The 21,138-nt window shown below is 40.4% G+C and overlaps 1 protein-coding gene across 1 annotated transcript in view; it reads right to left on the reverse strand.

Moving 5' to 3' along the window:
* Positions 1–3,496: 3,496 nt before the first annotated feature.
* Positions 3,497–21,138, reverse strand: part of FHIP1A (FHF complex subunit HOOK interacting protein 1A) — a 93,731-nt gene continuing 76,089 nt past the window's right edge. The window contains exons 7-13 of the mRNA XM_075029841.1: positions 20,904–21,071; positions 17,102–17,181; positions 15,476–15,663; positions 13,938–14,978; positions 10,347–10,525; positions 9,925–10,063; positions 3,497–5,825 (exon numbers count right to left, since the gene is read on the reverse strand). Of these exons, the coding sequence (XP_074885942.1) occupies positions 5,575–5,825; positions 9,925–10,063; positions 10,347–10,525; positions 13,938–14,978; positions 15,476–15,663; positions 17,102–17,181; positions 20,904–21,071 (2,046 nt within the window). The 3' untranslated portion in view covers positions 3,497–5,574. The remainder of the gene's footprint in view (positions 5,826–9,924; positions 10,064–10,346; positions 10,526–13,937; positions 14,979–15,475; positions 15,664–17,101; positions 17,182–20,903; positions 21,072–21,138) is intronic.

The following is a 21,138-nucleotide window of genomic DNA, read 5'->3' on the forward strand; positions in this document are numbered from 1 at the left end:
AAGTAATGCTCCTATTCATAAATAAGAGGCTTCCAACTGAGCACATAACAAATGAAGTACATTGATGCTGGGCCACAACGTGTTTAGAAAAGCTGTGGGCCCCTAAAAATAAAGTACATTTAGTCAGAGCTGGGCTTCCACCACCAACAAAGTCACTGAAATAGCGTTGCATTCTGTGGCTGTCTGCGGTCCGACAGCTGGCACCACTGTCATATTATCTGAATACCTATTTATGCAAGTCTGACACCACCTTAACAAGGAGCAATTTTTACCATCCTTCAGGCAGTTCTGGCCCAAAACATTACATAGCAGTGCTATTTACTTGGACAGTTACCATAGGACACTGTCATATTAATTTTTCATTTTTGCTGTGATCTTTTACTTCCTGGTCCCTGGTAAATCAGAGCAACACAAAAGTAAATTCTTAATGCATTTCACACAGAGGCAAGTGCCCCCTGCTAATCTGCGGCATTTTACCTTTGGTTTGCTCATTAACGTAAGTAGCCTGAGTGTCACGTACCCTCCATTTCTGCTGATAGTGCTCAAAAGGTGCAAGGAAGAACATACTGTAATTATCTAAATCAGATCTGGACACAGCAGTAACATTACTGTACTATGCCAGAGCTATCTGACTTAAAAGAAAAAAGAGGAAAATCCCAGTATTCTACTCATAACCACAGATGCCGTTTAAATGTTACAAATGTAACAGGAGCTGTCATAAAAACTGCAGGCATGACATAGCAATTTCAGTAAATACAGCACAGTAAATTGCTTATTAAATCAAGCTGCCCTCAAACAGGAGCTGTGGCTACGAATTCAAATGGTACAATGACTTAATTTAACTGCACCAAATCACACCACTCCCATCCTTTTCTTCCCAACCCTGCGATTTTAGAGCTTCTTAGAGGAGCTAAAAAACCTTCCTGAAGCACAAAACCTTCTGTGAGGCATAAGCAGAGTGCACAAAAGGGTAGTGAATGCGTACGCGCTGTGCTAGATGGTATACTTCCCTTGGTAAATAGAACTTAACCTCTTGAACTTAAACCCTTGGACGCTGCAGGATGCAGTAAATTTGTTTGCAAATGTTTTTCTCTGAAGGAGTGAACCTAAGTGGTCTCACTTAGGCATTGCACCCGGGCCAAAGACCAATTAGAATGGTGCTGGTGGCAGAAACGCTGTTCAGGCTTACTGTCTATCCAGTTCTGTTCCCATTCCAAAGCACGGCCCCTGCCAATGTCTGAGAGCCACCCCAATCACACCATGTTTTCTCCCATCCTAGGAAATTTACCAATCTTACTAAGATGATCAAATCGCATCAGAAATGCAAATGCACTAAGTGGGTACAGCAGCACGACACCACTGAATTCATCAAACTTTTTACAAAGTGATAAACCCTAATGAAAGAGGAAATAATTCATTTATGAACCGGATGCTCTGAAGGATGTATCTGGGTGTGCCAGTGGGAGGGACAGTCCATGCCTGCTCCTGGGAATTTTCTCATCTCCATGGAATACAGCTGAAAACAGAAGCTCTCACTTCTGTTCTTCCAAACCAAGGTCTAGAAGTTGCCAGGACAAAAAAGGCAGTGCATCTTTCACATCCAAAACTGCAACACCAAAAACCTGATCTCATTAGAAATCCTATATTTTTCTTTAGGGCACACATGGAAAAGATCACATTTGAGAAAAATGCCTAGAATAGAATAAAAAGGCAGTAAGTAGGGCCCACAACACAGCACATGAATTGCAACTGACTCTACATGCCCAAAGATCAGCTTGTGCAGAGGGTGATGCTGCTTGAATGAAAGTTGCCAAGTGCATTAGCCCAATTAATACAAACCACGTGTGTATGTGTGCTGAGACTAACTCACAGGGCATCTAAAAATGGTCAAAGGTAAAAGAGAATGACTACAACTGTTTTAAGACAAAGTGTTCACTTTATAGGTAGGTTGCAAAAAAAATAGCAGGTTGAAATTGCCAGAAAGATTCCTAGCTACAGCAGAACAGCTTAAAAACACACTCGAAGGCTACATCATTGGAAAATGTGGCATTCACAGTGTGAACCATCTAGCAGGAGACTGGAAATTAACTTTGGTATCACTGAGCCACCACCTGCAGGTTTTGGAATAGATCTGCTAACCAAGACACTTCATGGCTGATGCTGAGACAACGTGCTGAAGAGCGACTGCTCTAGTCACACACACACACGTGAGTGTGGGGAAATCCAGACCACAGAGGACTTCCTTCCTCCTGGAAAGAGCAGCATAACACTGTGTCCTCCAGGGCCCTACCAGCTGGACCACAGCTTGGACCATAGGCATATCAGGTTTTTTGGAAAAAGATTCATCACTGATGAGAGCTGGGATAACGCATTATCTAGCTGGAGGGAAGCTTATTAAACAAGCATTTGGCTGAAGAACCTAAGCACACAGAGGTGATTAATCTCAAAAGATCAACATTTTCAAGCTAAATCACAAGTTATGCATTTTGAAGACAGGAAGATGCAATTCCTGCCAATATGTTTTTTTGCTGGGTGCTGGACATTATGCTACTATCTCAACTAAGACATAGCTGCAAGTCTGATCCCACCTAGGAACCAAGTAATATAAAGTGACACATATCGCAATTTTTACAGTCCTGAGCCAGGGTCACTGCACTCAGCCACCTCTTTGTTTTGGGTAGCTGACAGACAGATCTCCCATTTACAAGGGGAGACTGCGCACAAACACAGTTCTGACCTTTCAGCAAGAAGTCTTCCACATGACTCCAGATTTCAAAGGCTGAATTTATCCTACTGGATGTAGAGCATAAGCTCCACTACAGCTTATGAAGTAAATCCTCCCCTTCCTCAAATTTACAGATGCTTTTTTGAGCAGTCCACATTTTAAAATCCCCATGTAGTTTAATAGACCCGCTGAAATGAAACTGCTATGACTTTGTACATTTGTTGAAAACACCAGTTAAAATTAACAATCTCAAAAAAAATATCCCTTCTACCCAGCAAATAAAGATTCTTATTTTAGAATATAAACAAGGGAAGGGAGTGTTCACAAAGTAACCTTACTGCCTTGAGCACTAGTCTGCAGAACTTTTTTTTTTTTTCATTCCTTTTTTAATAGTGTTTCAGAAAAAGGATTGGATTGCTTCTGCAATTTAGCACTTGCTTCTGAACCACTAAAAGTTAGCTGATCACACTCATTTGGTACTTTTTCTTTTGCTCACATAAAGTTCCTAGCAAAAGAGGTGAGGAGAGGAGCAAGCACTGACCCTGCATCCACAACGCTAAAACACTTAACACACATAACACTACTGAACCTCTTCAGGCCAGGGCTGCAAGTACAGCATGAAAAACAGCACTACTGGTAATATTGGGAACTGGAACGTAGGAGTGGGGAGAGAAACCATTATGTCCTAGAACAAGTTTTTTTTAAAAAAAATAAATCTTAATTTACTCATTGCCCATTTACAACAACAATGCGGGGGGGGGGGGGGGGGGACACACAAAAAGAAAGAGGTCTCTTAAACCTGGATAACTAAGATTTAAGAAAAAAACCACAGCCTTGGCTTTAGCTTCCAAGGAAGCTTGTGAGGTGAAACAGGGCCATGTGGAGATCGGTAGGTGATTTACAGGATGGTGATGCAATGGTGCCTAAAAAAATAAACAAGTTAGAAGTGAAAGCAAACCAGACTCAGCTAGGAAACTACATGACCCCCACCCATTGTGTAAGGGAAGACTGTGCAGCAAACAAGTGAAGACAGACCCAGAGAACTTCTTGAGGTGATTTTGTTAGAGGTACCCTTTGGGATTTTTTTTTTTCCTTGGAACAGCCTACAGCAGTCTGACACAATGAATGTGTCTCACAGCTTGTAGATTAAAGGTACAACTTTTCAGAAGCATCTAAAGGATTTAGGAGCTTAAATTGCACTCCAAATTCCACAGGAATTTGACCTGTAATTAATTAGACTCTTCTGGAGTGTCTTTGTTCTTTGTTTTTAAAGTGTTCTTTTGCCTTGCAATCTCTGAGAAAGTGTGTTTCAAAATCAGGATGCGATTAATGAGCATCCCACATTATGGAATTACAATGAGCAGGAGAACTAATGTATGCAAGTGTTATTTCTGATTTATGTTTCTTCAGACTTCCTGGAGTCACCGTTACTTTCTTTCCTGGACAAAGGGGTTTAAGGCTTTCTTGAACTAAGCCCCTCTTTATGTAGCCAACTACAGCACACTGGAAGCACAATTATACTACTAAGACAAGACAAAATGCAGTGGTGATGCACCAATTCATCATGTTTGGATTCTTCTAATGAAGCCCATTACTCACAGAAGAGAATTTTCTCAAGCAGTTAGTCACCAGCAGACAGCTTTCCCTGTTACTCCTTCCTTTTCTACAGCTGGTGAATAGTCTGGTCCTCCCCTCACCATCCCAAAAGTGCAATATTAGGAAAAGTCAACACCTAAATTAAAAGTAAACAAACAGTATTTAACTTTCCCTTAACCAAAAAAATTAACAATAAAACAGAACAGCTTTCAGGAGTAAGCCAACCTTTTTCATTAAAAAAAAAACCAAAAAAACCCCACAAATGACAAAACCAGCCTGCTGTCCTTTTAATACTACTGAAAGATATTGAATACCTTTCTTTAGCTTATTAAAATAAGCATAAAAACAAACTTCATACTAATTATAGCTTGCATAGAAACATTTTGTTTTGTACTTTGTGCAAATCTTACTAAATAAGGCATGCTTGAGAGTTTAGGTAGCAATGCAGTAGTTATCAAAGAATGCTGAGAAACTGCAAGGAAAATTCCAGGCAGTCTGCAATCCACATCCACTTACACAGTTCATTTGACTTCAAAGACCAACAGCTGATAGCTGCAGATCTGTCTGCAACATAAGGCAATATGGTATGTGTAGGGTCCAGCACCTGCTTTCAGCTAGTCGTGGATTTAATACATATAAGACCACTTGAATTCAAAAGACCTGAGCCACTAGTTAAAAAAGAGGGCTTCAGATGTGGATTGGTAAGAACCCTGCTTCAGGGAAAAGGAAGGGAAGGTGGAAAGAGGACAAATCCACAAAGAAGCACAACCCTTCACATAAAGGGGTTTTGTGCAGATTTTGTGTATATTTTTTATACCCTGCACTGTCCCCATGGGGCAATGTTTTTTCCAGACAAACTGTCTTCTACCAAGTTATCCAGAAGAGTATTTCTGGAACAGAAAAAGCTAAAACGTTTGCCTCTCTTAGCCAACCTACAAGTATCTATTGCAGAAATTCAACAGCAATCAGTGACACTAAAGAAGGGTGGCTGTGTAAAGAGGAGGAGATGAAGAAGGAAATTGCAGTAAGAGCAGTATCAGAAATGTCTCATATAATTTATGTAGCACAGAGGGAAATTATAAGGCCTAATATAAGGTAACATGGAATAACATTTTGTCTCCTTGTTCCCCCTCCAAATCAAGTATTTTCAGGAAATATTGAAGTACAACCTTCTTTTGTAAGCAGCTTTGCATTAAAAATCTGTTTAAACTCCAAAAGCTTTTTTAAAACACGTTTTAAAAAAAAACACACCACTAATAATAATCCTCAAAATCCCCCAGTATTTTGTAACATAAAATGGAATGTTCCTGGGCAAGAGCTGCCAGCTCCTTCAGGAACTCTGGGAAAAGGGCAGCTGCGAGTACGGCATTCCTCACGTGCGCAGGAAGGCTGGGATGAGCCAGGCCTTTCTTTCCTTTCTGTCCCAGGAAAGGCTGGAGTACAGCCGGGTAAGCTTCAGAGAGGTTCCTTCCTTTCCCCACATTGCTGTTGTGCTGGACATGACCTAAAGCCAGGAAGAGAGGAGAGGAAAGAAAAAGAAAAAAAAAAAAAGGAAAAGAAAAGAAAAAAAAGACTCAGTATATTAAGTACACACAGTATTTGTACAGTGTTCAAACCCAGTTTACAAGGATTGTGTTCAGAGCTGTAGTTTGCAGTGCCCAGACCGTGCAGGCTGATACTCCGCTAATCCAACATTTTAAAGTTCTACGTGGCCTGATTCTATTGCATTTTTTATTAGCTATCTTTCCCCATGTTATATATTATTCAGTTCCAGCTCTGATGATAGAAGTATGTGGGCAGAAGAAGAGTCAAGGGGAAGAGTAATATGGATTTACCTTATGAAATAGCAGATAATATCTACCCATCTAGACCCAGCATGGTTGTCTCAATTTAAATGATACTGTGCTCTAGCCCTCCCCCACATCAAAATACCATTTGGACTTTACTTCTCTCTCTCTTTCTCTATCCTCTCCCCACGAACCACCACGAAAATGGGTTTGAGGCTGAGCTATCACATAGCCATGGGAGTTTGAAGCAAGCTAGAAACTAAGGGAAAAAACGTTTGAAAATTTGATTTTTCTACAGCTGTAGGTCCCACTAACTACACTTACTTTTGACCCCCTGTAAAGCAACTAAACATTAAAAAAAGAGCAAACAAAAACCACCGTGTGCTCTGCTATATGATCTCTGCTGCCAGAGTTCAGAGGATCAGGGCTCAAGCATCAGAACGCATGGAATTACAGTGACAGCAGCACTTAAATTTCAATCAATTGCTCCTTGTTTCAACCTGAAGCAGAACTGCACTTTAATTAGATGATAATTAATTTAGTGAAACTAAAAAGGTGACAAAATTTAACACTGATGGAAATAAATACTTTACAAAGAAAAATTAACCTACAGAATTCACTGCCACAAGATGTCATTGAGGCCAGAAGCAGAGACAGATAAAACCCTGTCTAACTTACAAGTGGATGTTCTCATGAGCTGTGTAAGCAAATAATTAAAAAGAAATAAAGGACTCTCATATTAACTCACATACTGCAGATAATGCAGCAATGTAGCGTTTGGCTTAAGAAGAGGTTTCCCTTAAAGTGTGTGCAGTTCATGTTAAAACAACTCAGTCTCAGGTTACACTACCCTTTTTCTGAAACCTCTCCAAGCAGCTAACATGAGGACCTGTAGATGAATGCTTCACCCGATGCAGCAGAGTAATCCCTCTGTTCAACAGCTCTGCACTTTTGTTCCTTTCCTGTAGTTCTCCTAAGGCACTGTGGAATTACTGTACACTTCCAAATACTCAAAAGAAATTTTCATCTTAATCATCTAACAGACTTGTACTTTTCTTGAGTTTCAAAATCTTTCCAACTGCAGACTTATCAATCATTCATATTGTTATTCTACAAATTTCTATCTACCAGAGACAGAATAGAGGAATTTCAGTTCTGTGGAAAATTCTGACTGTGGGAAGAAAAACAACTTAATAAATTTTGAGCTTCCCTTGAAGATTTTATATTTTTTTTAGATTTTCTAATGTCAAAATGTTTCATAATTAATATTTTATGTTTTTAAATAGTTTAGCCAAAATAAACAGAATGCTAGTATACTGTCAAAGCTCTTTTTTTAACTCTTCCCTTCAAAAAGCATCCAAATTGATACATTTCCCTAAAAATGATTTTGATTCAGATTTAACTGCCTATTGAACACACACACACATCCCCCACAAAACAACCAACCAACAAACAAACAAAAAAACCAAACACCACACACCACACAAAGAAAACAGAAAAGCACAGAAAGCTGGTCTAGGGACCAGAGATCCAATTTTTTTCTTTGACCAAGATTGTCCACTTCTTTCTAAGGTCAGGATGCAAACTGAATCATACAATTGAGAAAATGATTAGTCTGGAGATATTGTTACCAACATACTGAAAGAAGGGCAGCATTTCATATGCGATCGACATCATGACAGCCCTACATATCTAACCAGAACCCGAGCTACTATGTAAGGAAACTACATACTACTGCAACCAGAAAATAACAAATCATCCATTTCTGCTCAGTTTCAGAGACCATCACTGTTAAGAGAAAGGAAATGCTCTGGTTTAACATTTGTGTTCCCCACTAAGTCTGGCTTCTGTTTTTCAGATGTGAATTCTGTAGGAGGCTACTTATGCTCAGACCTGTAGAAAAAACTTTGGGGTTATTCACCACTTCCATTTGGGGAAAAAACCCTCAGAGAAGAGCTTATTTGCATGACACTCAAAGGTGGCATTCAAGCTAATGCAAAGAAATCCTACAGGAGTTCCTAATTATTATTTTTTTCATTTACCATTAGTGTAGCATTTCCTACCTCACACTTCTTAATCAATATAATGAACTACTGTGGGTTGATGGACTACTGAGCCAACTTGCCACAGGAATTACAGTTTGATTACTTGCATCACTAGTCTTGTTGGCAACCAAGCCTGCAGTTATCCAGACATTTATTTACTCTCCATCTATTTGTTAAGAGGTGCCTTCTTTGCAGGAGTTGCCACAACACAGAAGAAAATGTACCAACAGGGTGACTAAGCAGCCTTGTTTCAAATTCCTAAATAATAACCAGCATGACTCAACCTGGCAAATTCCACAGCCCATAGAAGAAAACTGACATAAAATAGTAAGTATAAATAAATGCCCTTGGGAATGCATTATATAAAAGTTCTTATTCCCAGCATCTGAAAAAAAGGACTCTAAATGTTGCCTCCTAATCTCATCTCCCACATGCTAGCTACAATACCATCTAATTGTAAAACTTTCTAATCTATGGGACCAGAATGTAGAGCCTAAAATGCTACTGACATTTGCAATACACAGCTCCTTTACAGCAGGCACCTTCCACAGACTAATTCTTCAAGAAGCAGCCTTAGCAAGATCATAATTCTACAGACTAGATGTACTGCAGACCTTAGAAACACATACCATGCTGACTAGAAACTAGGTAAATTATTATTCAGAGCCTTGAAAAATGAAAACACAATTAAAATGGCACATAAAGAGTCCCACTTTCCACACCTCTGGAAATCCAAGAAAAGTATCAACGTCTTCACAGAAGTATAGGCAGAGGGAGTGATTATTAATGACTCCCAAGACGAGTAAGCACACACCCGTAAATGCAGCCTCTTGAACCCTGTTGCTGAGTCAGCTCTTAATCACTGCGGTCACTGCTCTCACCATATTTGACACATTCCCATCATGTGGGAAGTTGGCTTTTAAGGGAAACCTGCACCCAACATTGCCTGCTCAGCAGCAAGCTCAGAACATGCACATCCTCAGGGCAGAGCCCCAACTCTACCAGTTGCCTGGCTGCATCTGGAAAGTTCTTAGTTAGAATGTAAGATTCTTCATTTTGCTTATTTTTACTAGCTTCCCCCACAGCAGTGTAAATACTGGTAACTGTCAAGACAGGTGTAGCATGCGCTATGCTTGAGAAGCAGCAGATGTTATGGAAGTCTCCTAGAAAGCTGGCTTGTTGGGATGATGCCTGTTTAACTCCCCACTGCTTTCAAAGTGTCCTGGCTTTTACATCCACCCCTATTTGCTGCTGTTGTTTTGTTTTTCATTCAAAAAAGCACATTCAAAGTTTTCTGGCTAATATTTATCTCTTTCAGTATTAGCCCAAACCATAATATGAATCCTTATTCAATTGTTACAGAAACCAATTCATTCTGGACTTCTGTCCTAACATTTATCAAAGAAGAACCAATGACTAGCTGAAGGTCAGGCTAAAAATGAAATGAAATCATGCACATATGCCATCTCACCCCATGCCTTGAAAGCAAGTTTGTTTACAGCCAAAGTGACAGAGAGTCAAGAGCTGATTTTGTTACTCCTTTAAACAGTCATTTTCTGTAGCAGATGAAAGATTCTAATGAGCAAAGAACATCCAAATAGATCCATATACTGTGGCCTACTGAGCATCCTCAGTTTACAGTCAGAAGGATACATCTGGTTAATGATATTCACAACATACCACACCTACTTTTAATCATTTTGTAGAAAAAGAGAGAGGTAACTGGTGAGTCATTCCACCCAGCACTCCTCCCAGTGTGGTTAATGTTTACCTTTGGTTAGCAATTCTTCCGCAGCATCAGACATGTCCACACGAAAAAGCAAGTATTGCTGGGCCTCCAGGAGAAGAGCCGGGAAGTCTTTTTCAACGGAAGCAAAATGTTCAATTTTATTTTTCACAGATGCCAGCACCTGCCAAAACAACAGTAACAATTACTTCTTCCTCCTTTGCTCCCAGTGCAGCCACAGACTGAATACTCAGGCTTTCTCTAGCTGCATTAAAACACAGTTACAACAAAAGTTATGGTCACAGAGAATTTCCAGTTCTTTGCACAAATGTAATTAAAACATCAAAACGAGATGAGAGGCTCTTAGGTGGGAAAGCAACAGATGGAACTGAAAAATGCTAACATAAGGTTTAACGAGACACCAAAAATACTGTTCCAATAGTCAGAACTAACACTTTATCAAATACCTGATAAAGTGATCGCACACTAGGCTGAAACACCATGTTGGTGTTGAGCAGAAAGGAGCGAAGAAGAGGCTGTGGATAACTTGCCAGTTGAGTAATAATCCCAATAAGCAGCAAATTTACATGCAAGGAATTGTCCAGCATGTTCTCCAGTTTCGACAACACTACGCTGATGAACGGTCCTGTAAGAAAAGAAGGAACCAATGTTTTTGTTTTCACCAAAGAAAAATCCTAAGATCCAGGAAATACACATTTAAAAGGAACTTTGATCATCATAACCAACCAAATTAGACCTCCCACACGCTAATTACAACCAGCAGGGAGAAAAACTAAACTATATCTTAACAGACAAAATAGACTTAACAGAGGTGCTGAAGGCTTTTGTGATTAGAAGCACTTTTGCTAGATAGCCAAATCAGTTTACATTAATGGCATATTTAACATGCATAACTATTCTACTTTACACATGCCAAGAAGGATTTAGCCTAGTACGTTATGGTCTACTGTTCTATTCCTCTTGAAATTAATTGGAATGGTACCACTAGTTTCAACGTAAAGAGAAACTGCCCTTTTTACTCTTCTTGTGCCTTATTTCTACATAAGGACTGGGCAAAGTAATTTACAGCTAGGTTTCTTATCAAAAAACTCTGGTGTTCTAAGGAAAATACAAAAATGCTAGTCTAAACATAAAAATCAATATCTGTGATAGTTCAACATCACCAAAAAAGGCATTTGCAGTACTGCAAACAGTCACACAAAGCAGGGAAGACATTAAAATAGATTTATAACCAAAATTATTGGTAGACATAGGCTTTATCACATAAATGTCACCAATAAATAATAGCTTTAGTTTGTGTATTCATGCCACAGGATAACCACTGAAATACAGAAGCATTTACCACGAAAGTACATAAACCCTTAGTGCTCAAGCTTAAGAAACCTTTGCAAGGTGAGCATGACTTTAACCAAATACTACATGTCGTCAGATGACAGAGCTGGTGAGATGCTTGAGGCAGCGAGTACGACTGACCTAATCACAAGTAAAGTCTTAGAAATGTCACTTGTCCTACACCCAGTCCCACTACACTATTCTGGCTGTGTAAAAGCTAGGGAAACCACACAGAAGTATCCCTGGGTGACATAGTTACAGCACTGCTAACTTTGAATATCCCACCCTACTCCCCAGCACAAGATGCATGCCACAGGCATTTCTAGGGTCAAGCAGGTAGCCATAACCCGACCCCATTCCAGCTCCCCTCAGCTAGCAAAAGGCTGCCGTTCGAGCTACCTGGGCACAGCTTAGCCCCATTTAATAAGCCTTCTGTAAACTACGGCAGAGACTAAAGCAATCCTGGGCCAGTGCAACAGCAAGGATCAAATCAGAAGTGCCTACGTTGCCACTTCACCTAACAGAACTTCAGTAAAGGTTGAAGTCTATAATGTTTTATAGCAACCGCGAGTATAAAGCAAGCACTCCCTTGAGACTCACCTATCATGGCTAAATGCCGGCACAGCTCTACTCACAAAAGGAAAGGTAGGAGGGCCAGTGTTAACAAGGCTTTACGTGGCTGCTACCTTTCAACCACCATGTCAGTCACCAGAGTGAAGGTTGGTATCATGTCCTGCAGGAATCCCCCCTGCCTGTGTACCCAATGGAGCAGCCCCAAAACTTTTGTTGAGATACAGTTCTTTCTGTCCCAATATGACCTACTGCTTCCCCTCTCATGTTCATGGAGACATTTTCACAGAGCTCCTGAAGACCACAGTGCAGTGGGAGCTCTACTGTATCAAAAGGGATGGCAAAAGAACGAGTTGAGATATATCACTGTTCTCTCCTCTAGGTCAGATTTCAAAGCTGAGTAGGTAAAGCTGAAGCTAGATACTTGTAACAAGTGCTGTATGCCACTGCAAGAGGTTACCAAGATACATTTAAAAATTTATCAGTGGCAGAGTGACTTTTTCCCCCAAGAAACTATTGGAATGAGAGTCAGAGGAACTGAGCAGAGTTTGCAAGCCTTGTAAGAAACAGGGTAAACAGATGAGAAGTCAAAAAATTATTCTTCTTCTGACTGTGCATCTCTATGTGGCCACAAAATCAAGCACTGATGGGGGGGGGTGGGGGTTGGAGCAGAATATAAATTCCTGTTTCTGAACACCACATTCTTTCTTGCTTAGGGGGAAACAGGGATGATAGTGTTTAATGCTTTTAAATTGCACATAGACACCAACAGGACATTTTCTTCATAGATCCATAGGCCTGAAGAGAGCATCTTTTCACTGCTGACACTTACTGGGTTATTGTTATGAGCACCTCCATCCTTCCAACCATTAAGATCTCCATTAAAGCAAGGTAAACAGCCTAAGAGTAAAACAGGATGTGGATGGGGAGCAAACAGCAAGACTTTTTGTGTTGTTTTTTTGTTTGGTTGGGTTTTTTTCCCTTTGTTTTGCTCAGTTATGGGGATTTTGTGGTTTGTGGGTTTGTTTTGGGGGGGGGGAACAAATGGAGAGAGGGACTAAATGACGAACAAGAGACAAGGACAACATTTTTGAGGTACATTTGACAGCAGATAATGGGAAACAGCAAGGTTTGAATGTGATTAGCTTCCAGTAGAAGGAAATTGCTACCACAGCAAATATTGCAAATTGATTGAAAAACAGGCTGAATTTTTCAATTAAGAAACAGCACCAGGCATACTGGCCACAGCTGACCGGAAAGGGCTGCATTTCAATGGACACAAATGTTTTCCCCCTCCATTCAAACGAAAGAGAAGCCATCTTATAGAGGTTTTGTTTTAGATGAGGAAACCTAGATACATTATTATTTTTTATTATTTGCATTACTGTGGTATCTAGGAGACCTAATTAAAGACCAGGAGCCCACAGTGCAAGGAGCTGTACAAATACAGATCAAAAGCCCACTCTAACCTCCGGTAGCACTGTCATTCCTGAATGGCTGGGCAGTCTGCAGATACCAAGCTTAAATTGCTGCCTGGCACAAGACAGAAAAGCATACCAACAACGAGGGCAGACTTGACATTTGAGGAACAGGATGGCAGGGCAGAGCATGGAGACAGGCATGTACAGACATGGCACCGCTGCTGCCACCGCGTGCTAAAATGTGAAATAGCAGAGAGGAAAAAAATGGCAACGTGATACCACATCCATAGCATCAGAGATGAAAGCCACCAGAAAAACAAATTATTTACCTGGGGTGTGTATATTAGAACAGTTACGCCAATCCCCTTTCAATTGCAAAAGCTTTCTCTAGAATGATGGAGCTTTCACACACAAACAACGTAACTCCTGCTCAAGATCTTAAACAATTACAAAAAAAAGCAGCCCTCCCACCCCCGAGCAACCACCATTTGCTGTCACCACACTGATTGCTCTGCTCTCCTTTCATGTTGGATCTCTCACTCTCCTTGGACCGATCTCAGCTATTTGGGCTATACCCTTTTTAGTGCCAGGACTGTTACTTTCTTTATGCTCATGCTGTGTGCCGCACAGTGTGATCTCATTTGGCCACCTTTAATCACCATGCCTTCCTGTATTTGTTATTAACTGTATTATGTAATTAACAGGACATTCCACCTGTAAATGGAGCACTCTGGCTCCTCACAGCATGCTTGGGAGAGACATCCTCCTTTGGTCCAAAGGGAGATGACATGCTGTCCGCAGAAGGGGTGTCTGCTGAGAAATTCTCAAAGTCGTCCTCCTCTTCTGCAGGAGAGACAGGCTCAGGAGTATCCAACTTCTGCTCCTCCAAGCTTGCACTGTTTGGATCCAGTTCCTTAATAATTTTGTCATACTGCGCAATGAAATCCTCACCATCTGTGCTCAGCAGTCTTACACTTAAGTTACGATCTGCCTCCTGAGGAGAAAGCTTCAACTCTAAGTCTGGCTGTGGATCAATCTCAATCATTTTCTGGTTTATTTGTTCTTTCGTTACACCTTGAGTCAAGCTTGAATTTCTCTTACTGTGCTCATCCAAGTCCATTTCCAGCTGGCTCTTTGCAAGAGGCCCATTGACTACAGTCTGGCTTTGGACCTCATATTCTCTGGCTGCATTTAAAGTTTTCTCCTTAGAGTTGTCATTATCTTGAGTATCCTTCTGGGCACATAACCTGTAAACAATAACATCATCCTGAAAGTCTGATTCCTCTATGTAAGATCCTTTGATTAGCATGATGGCATTTTTTTTCATTTCTTGAATGTGTTTTGGTGGCTCTGCAGGTGGCTGCATCTCTGTGCTTCCCAGATCATCATATGGTTGTGGTGAGCTCACATCAGATCCAGGAGAAATCCCCGTGTCATAGCTATCATCCCATTCTAGCTCCAACTGCATCTTCTCACCGAATGGAGTTACTTGAGAGGAGCTACACGTGCTAGGTGCCCTTTGCTGGAGCCGAAACATGGGGTATTCCACATCTGTACTGTTCTCCTCAGCAAGCGTTTGGATAAAGGTGTCTGGATCAGGGTTTACTCCATCATACAAGGCAGACCAAACCTTACAGTCTTTCAGGCACTGGAGGATGGCTTCTTGAGCTTCCCCCAGATACTGCAAGTAGCTGATGTCCACAGCTCTTCCATATTCCACAATGCAAATAGATTCAGAAGAGCGTCTACCAGAATCTGAAATTAAAGATTACTCATACCGTGAGTAATATACCACAAGTTCTCTAGCACGGCATCTACTAAGAAACGGCATAGAGTCGTTAGCCCCAACCATCCAATAAGGCAGGAATATCAAACCATAAAGATGAAGAGATTTGCTCATAAACATACATGACTGGTTCCTACTGCCAAGACGGAGCTGTAACTAAAGATTTCTGAGAGACCAGCCCACACTCAAACCTTAAAACAACAGCAACCACTCTGAAGCAGCCAGAGCTGCTGTCATGTATCTGTGCATTTTCATAAATGCATATTCAAGTTAGATAGCTGTTAAAATAAGGTTTCAATAGACCTGGACACATGGAAGGAATTAAATAAGCTTTCCAGTCCAGGCTTCCCCGGTTTATTGTTGGCCACCACATTTCCTTCGCCTCCCATCCTTGCCCACCTCCTCCCATGAGCTGCTACCAAATCAAATCAGTTCATGATCTGGTCTTCCCCTGAGCACCAATTACCTTTAGTTTGTGCTGCTTTTGTCCATAGAATATAATCTTTTCCTTGGCTTTCAAGTGTCAAGGTGATCCCAGTAGAGCAGCAGACTGGTGTTAGGGCCAGCAGTTTTGCAGCAGATACAGAATAACAGTCTCTCTCTTTCACAGCCCACCGCTGGCTCAACATCATGTGGTTACATGGGATCAGATACCTGAAACAGCAGTGTCTAGCATTACTTCATCACCCTTTCATGTTAGAGAAAGTAACAACATGCAAAATTCCCTTCCCACCTTCCTGCCCTCTCCAAATGAAAAGAAAGAGTAATAATAATCTTGACAGCGATCCATATTCTAAACCTCTCAAGAGCATGAGACTCTGACTCTTTATATTATGAAGCTACGGTTTGATGAGGAACTGTCAAAATGAGTAGAGATAGGAGATCAGTTGCATCAGAACAGGGAAGTGAACAATCCTTTGCAGGTCAGAGCAAACTTGCTGTCAGAAGGGATGGAGGAAGTGTGGGATGGGCAGATGTCAAAGGCCAGCAGTGCTGTTTGGTCCCACTATGAATGAGTCCTGTCTCAGAATCCTTAATTTATTTGTTTTCCTGGGAAATGCAGAGAGAGACAGTTTACGTTTGCCAGGCAAGCAGCCAGCAAAAAGGAGGGAAGGGTCATCAAGGTGTTTTACTGCAGTAGATCAAGACTGAGCTCTCATGCAGAGAGAATAAGCTACGGGGAGTAGAAAGAATAGAGGAAACACGGTCTTGTATTGAACTTCTTCAGAGCACTTTTGTTCAACTTTTAAAAAGCACTTTATTAAGAGCCTCAGTGTTAACTGGACTGATGTTGCACCATTTAAAATGCAAACAAATTCTAAAAGATTCCCTAAATAAACAAAAAGAAGATTAAATACAGCACTCTACTGCTGTTAGAGCAGTGACATACTTGAATTCACAGAGGTCCTAACAGCATTGCCAGGCACCACAGCCAGCCCTATAGGGCATTTCACCTTAATGCCTGTGGATGGAGGGACAGACAGTATCCAAAATGTTCATACGATCTACAGTGCTAAAAACCCAATTAATTCAGTTACACCAATATTTTCAAATAAATAATCAACTCTCACCTAATACACACTCCAAAATTATGAGTATTCTGAAGCAAAGCAAAAATAATCAACACTACGTAACAATCTACCTACAGCAGTTCAGGAACCTGAAGTATTCTCAGTGAGAGAGGAATTAAAGAGGCAGAAAACAACAAGAAAGAAGGTGGAAGCTGCAAACGAGTATATAGCTCTGTATCACAGAGTACAATACACTAGAGAAAACATGCAGGAGAGAAGAATTATACATTTAGAAGCAGGGAATAAGCAGTTTGGAGGCAATAAATATATTCTCAGCTTCTCTTCTCTCACTTTTATAGAAATAAATCACAAGCAAAACCTCTTGCTCCTGAAGATCACAGGACGTAAATCACACTTCTTCAGGTCTGGTAGACTTTTGTCAGGATCATAAATATTCTTATCTCAGTAGTTGCTTGGATTTCTGCTCTCTTGGTGAACTCTCATCCAGCTCTGCATCTATAGGCAGAGCCTGTACGTCCCAGAATTAGGATGAAGAGTGGAAAAAGGAGTTTGGGCTTTACCTTAAAACTAGCTGTAACATCACATCTTCACAATGCAAGCCAATGAGTGTTCTGAACAATGCCAAGGAGACCACACAGAGCTGGAAAATGATAAATGTTGTCAGTTTTTGATCTGGAAATTGTACCTTTCCAATCTTCCCTGCATGCTACATTACAAAATGGCTCTGCCAGATCATCGTGCTTTATAAGACACTATTAGTGATATTTCATTTTGTCAGCACCCCATGGGATTTTTTTTTGACATTTTCTAGAGCTATACACATAACATGTTACATTTTAACAAAATACAATCCAGACTTTCCTTCAAATAAGTTATTAAAAAAGCAGTAATTTACCAGTCCTTAATATTATTAAAATTTATTAATTTAATTTAACTCAGCATGAACTGAAACCTGTAACTTCCAAGATAGCATTTTAGTTTTTACTTCTGACATAGAATTTGAACAAACTAAAGGCCTTTTCTGAAAGAAAAGTTATAAACTGCCTCAAGTTTCTGTTGCTTTAAGTATAAGGAATGATTAGTGTTCTGCACATTAAGAACCTGAATGCTTCTATAAATATAGCTTAATGTACTGACATAGACCAGGACTAAACAAGTCGGTTTTGTCAGAATTTACTCCATATGGAGTATTCATAGCCCCACCATTATGGGTCACTTGAACATCTGGGAACTATGGCAAGGCATGAAGATCCTTTCCGTGAGGCCAGAAGAAAGGAAAGAAAAGTAGGATTCCTCATTGGAATTGCATGCTTGCCTCTTTAGCAAAGGTCTGATCAAATATACCCATAACTAGGTATTTCAGTAGTCACACTCAGCAGAGACAAAAATCATACCCATTCTGTCATCGACACCCCACTTTCACAATGGCTTTAGGACAGACTAGAAACATGGCCTTCTACAGGCTTTTTGGGTCACTAATTAGACATACAACACTTTCAAAGCTATCGTACAGTACATTTCTACCTGCCAGACACTTGCTAGACTGCAGTTGTGTCCAAAATGGTAGAAGCATGAGCTGCAAGCTTTCACTAGTTTTCACAGACCGCAGCACCATTATCTCCCTGCCTCTTAATGCATTTTTTCTTAGGCACATTCTCCTGTGCTGCTCTCTCATGGAAACAGTATCTCACAGCTGGCTTAGACTCCAGGACCAGGCTGACTCTTGTGAGAATCATATAGCCTAAGTTGACCTTTTCCTAATGTTTCAAGTTGGTGTTTAAATCTTGTCTCTCCCTATATTAATTATGTAAACTCAAATAATTAATATATGAAATTAATCGCACTTTTCAGCAGCTAACAAAAGAAACAGATTAGGACAAAATAAGGAAATAGCTACAGGTATTTCTCTACCTCATTTTTTCAGTCACTGAACATCCTTTGTAATTCATTCAGGATGAAATCCAGCATCCTGCCTGGGCATGGCTTCTCTTCCACCCTGTGGAATTTCCTCCTCTTCTCTGCAGTCACTCCCCTTGCTCCCACTGTTTAAATGCTCTATTCTAGCTCTGCAAAAGCACATTGTTATGTTCCTCTCTCCAGCCCATGCTTTCGCAATAATATAAACTTAAAGATTGTTTCACCCTTTCCAGTTCTCTCCTTCAGACGAGTGACTCGGCTCCCCTACAATATGATTGGCTGTGCACGGTGACCAAGACCAGATGAAGGCATAGATTTCTTAAAAAAATACATACACATACATGTATTTTCCCTTACTTGGCAGGTACCTCTGTGAAACAGTTAAATAGCAATGTTTAAGTGAACCTCACTTGATAGCCTCTGAAAAGTAAGTTTCTTTGACTGCCTTCCCTAGTTTGGTCATTGAACTAACACTCACAGAAGAACAAAAGAAAGGGAATAAGCAGAGGGAAGAGAAACGGGGAATGCTCATGAAATGGTCTGCTGCAAGTCAAAGCAGAGCTCAAACTTGTTGCCCTGCCACCACTGTCCACTGCTTGTACTAGGAACCAACAGTTAGTCCAAGACCTTATGTCTACAGAAATAGATGCAGAAAGCAAAAGGGCAAGAGAGGAACAAATAACCAGAACTGGAGTTTTTAATAGGAATGTGAGGGCAGATTTGAAGAGCTTCACAACAAGCTTTTGGAAGAAGTCAGATCCTTGCATGAAAGGTGTGTTTTAGCCAGGTGACATGGGGGAAAAAGAGGAAATCTCATTTCCTCTGTGAAATTTACTGAGGTCCCAGCCTAACTTTTCTTCATATTGTGAAAGTTCAAAAACCTGCTACTGCCTTAAATTTTCCTGTATTTAAGAAATTTCAATTTATAAGGACACATTACTTATTTGTCTTTGCAACCAGATTGCAAATCAGGAATCACCTGAATAAATAAAACTAGTCTATTTCTGTATTTTGTAAAAAGAAAAGATGTAAAATACACTCAAGGAGACAAAGAGGATAGTATTTTTACAAGTCCTTTTGGCCACCTGGCTGTACATGACTTTAACCCTGTGAATTATTAATAAGTATTTTCATCAGTAATAATGTACATAGCTTTTGTGCTGTGGAAACACACAGAAGGTTGCAATTCTGGCTTTTGCACTTGGCCAAGCTATACTGCAGAAAACTCATTTAGCATCACAGAACCATTTTGGCTGAGATCCTGAGTTGCTCAGGGCTGCAGAATTCTTTACAATTCCCGTCTCGTTTGCCTATGGAACAGTAATTAATGATTAGCAGAGACAACAGCATTTGCATTTTCGTCGACAGAAGCCGTTTCAGTTTCCAGAGTTAATCCATCTTAGAGATGCAGTAACAGAAGCATATATCCATATTTGCATGCACTCACATTTCAAAACAAATTTCAGATGAAGCTACTGTCCCTAATACACAAATTCAATGCACATACTGGTGTTCTGGCTTCTCTTGTACCTGCACTAAAACTTTATTCTTTATATCATCTATGAAGCTGTACACCATGCAAGATTCAGCCAAGACTGCCAACCAAGTACGGCTCAAAACGGTAGGTAGTCCAGTGCAACACATAGTCATTTTCTCTGCCTGAAGATCCAACCGTTAGCAAAGGTAACTACTATGGTTGTCAGCTAGCTCTTCAGCCACTGTGGTACATTGTGGCTAGGCTGAGAAGGGACTCAGTGCAAATTTGAGATAAACCTTACTACACAGGGGAGTGAAAGCAAAGCAAAGGAAACAGCAGTCTGATCACTTGAGCAAGAAAGTGCCTTCTTTTAATCAAAGAAGAAAGCAGGCAACATCACAGTTAAGTAAACATGCTATAATAATACAGACTTGATTCCTGAGAAGTATATTGGCAGTACTACAATTCACAACTTGGATCAATTTGGAGACATCCATATAGGGCTCCCATCATCTCCCAGGAGGACTATTTGAAAATGCTTGTTGCTTGGCAAAACTCCAAAGATCAAAAATGCTCCTTGCCACAAATATATTTTATAAGTCCCTATCTATGAGTTATCTATGGCAGCACTAATTCAGCAGTATCCAGAATAAAAATGCTTCCAAATTGACCTTTAATCTTCTAACAGATTCCAGACTTCCAGAAGACCTCATCTCCCTCTATCCTGTTTCCTCTATGTGTGAAATCACCTCACACTTTTATCAACTTAGTATAGTGGTAGCTAAATGTCATCACACACACACTAAAAATAACATTGAGAGGGTGGAGAAATCACACATTTTGGGGAGGGAGGTGGGGTGGCAAAACTCCTAGTTAAACAGATACCCACTGAATATATGGAATCTGCCATTTAAATATTTAACCTACATCCATGCTGAGTACCTGAACTTCCTTCCTACTTTTCTTACCCGGAATGGTGTGTTGATTCGGCTAGTAAGTGTATCTAGGATATGCACATTCTCATGTCGGTGCAGCAAAATAAAACGGAGGAAAATCTTGAGGAGGGCTGGCTCTGAAACACTACGCAAAAAGAGATCCAGGTACGCAGTAGTAGTCATCACTTCTTCCACAGTCACCTGCAAGCAAAAATAATGTAAATGCAAATATATTGCACACACAAAATATCCATCCACCCTCTGCAAC

Source organism: Buteo buteo, chromosome 1 (assembly GCF_964188355.1).
Source record: "Buteo buteo chromosome 1, bButBut1.hap1.1, whole genome shotgun sequence".
Taxonomy (NCBI): domain Eukaryota; kingdom Metazoa; phylum Chordata; class Aves; order Accipitriformes; family Accipitridae; genus Buteo; species Buteo buteo.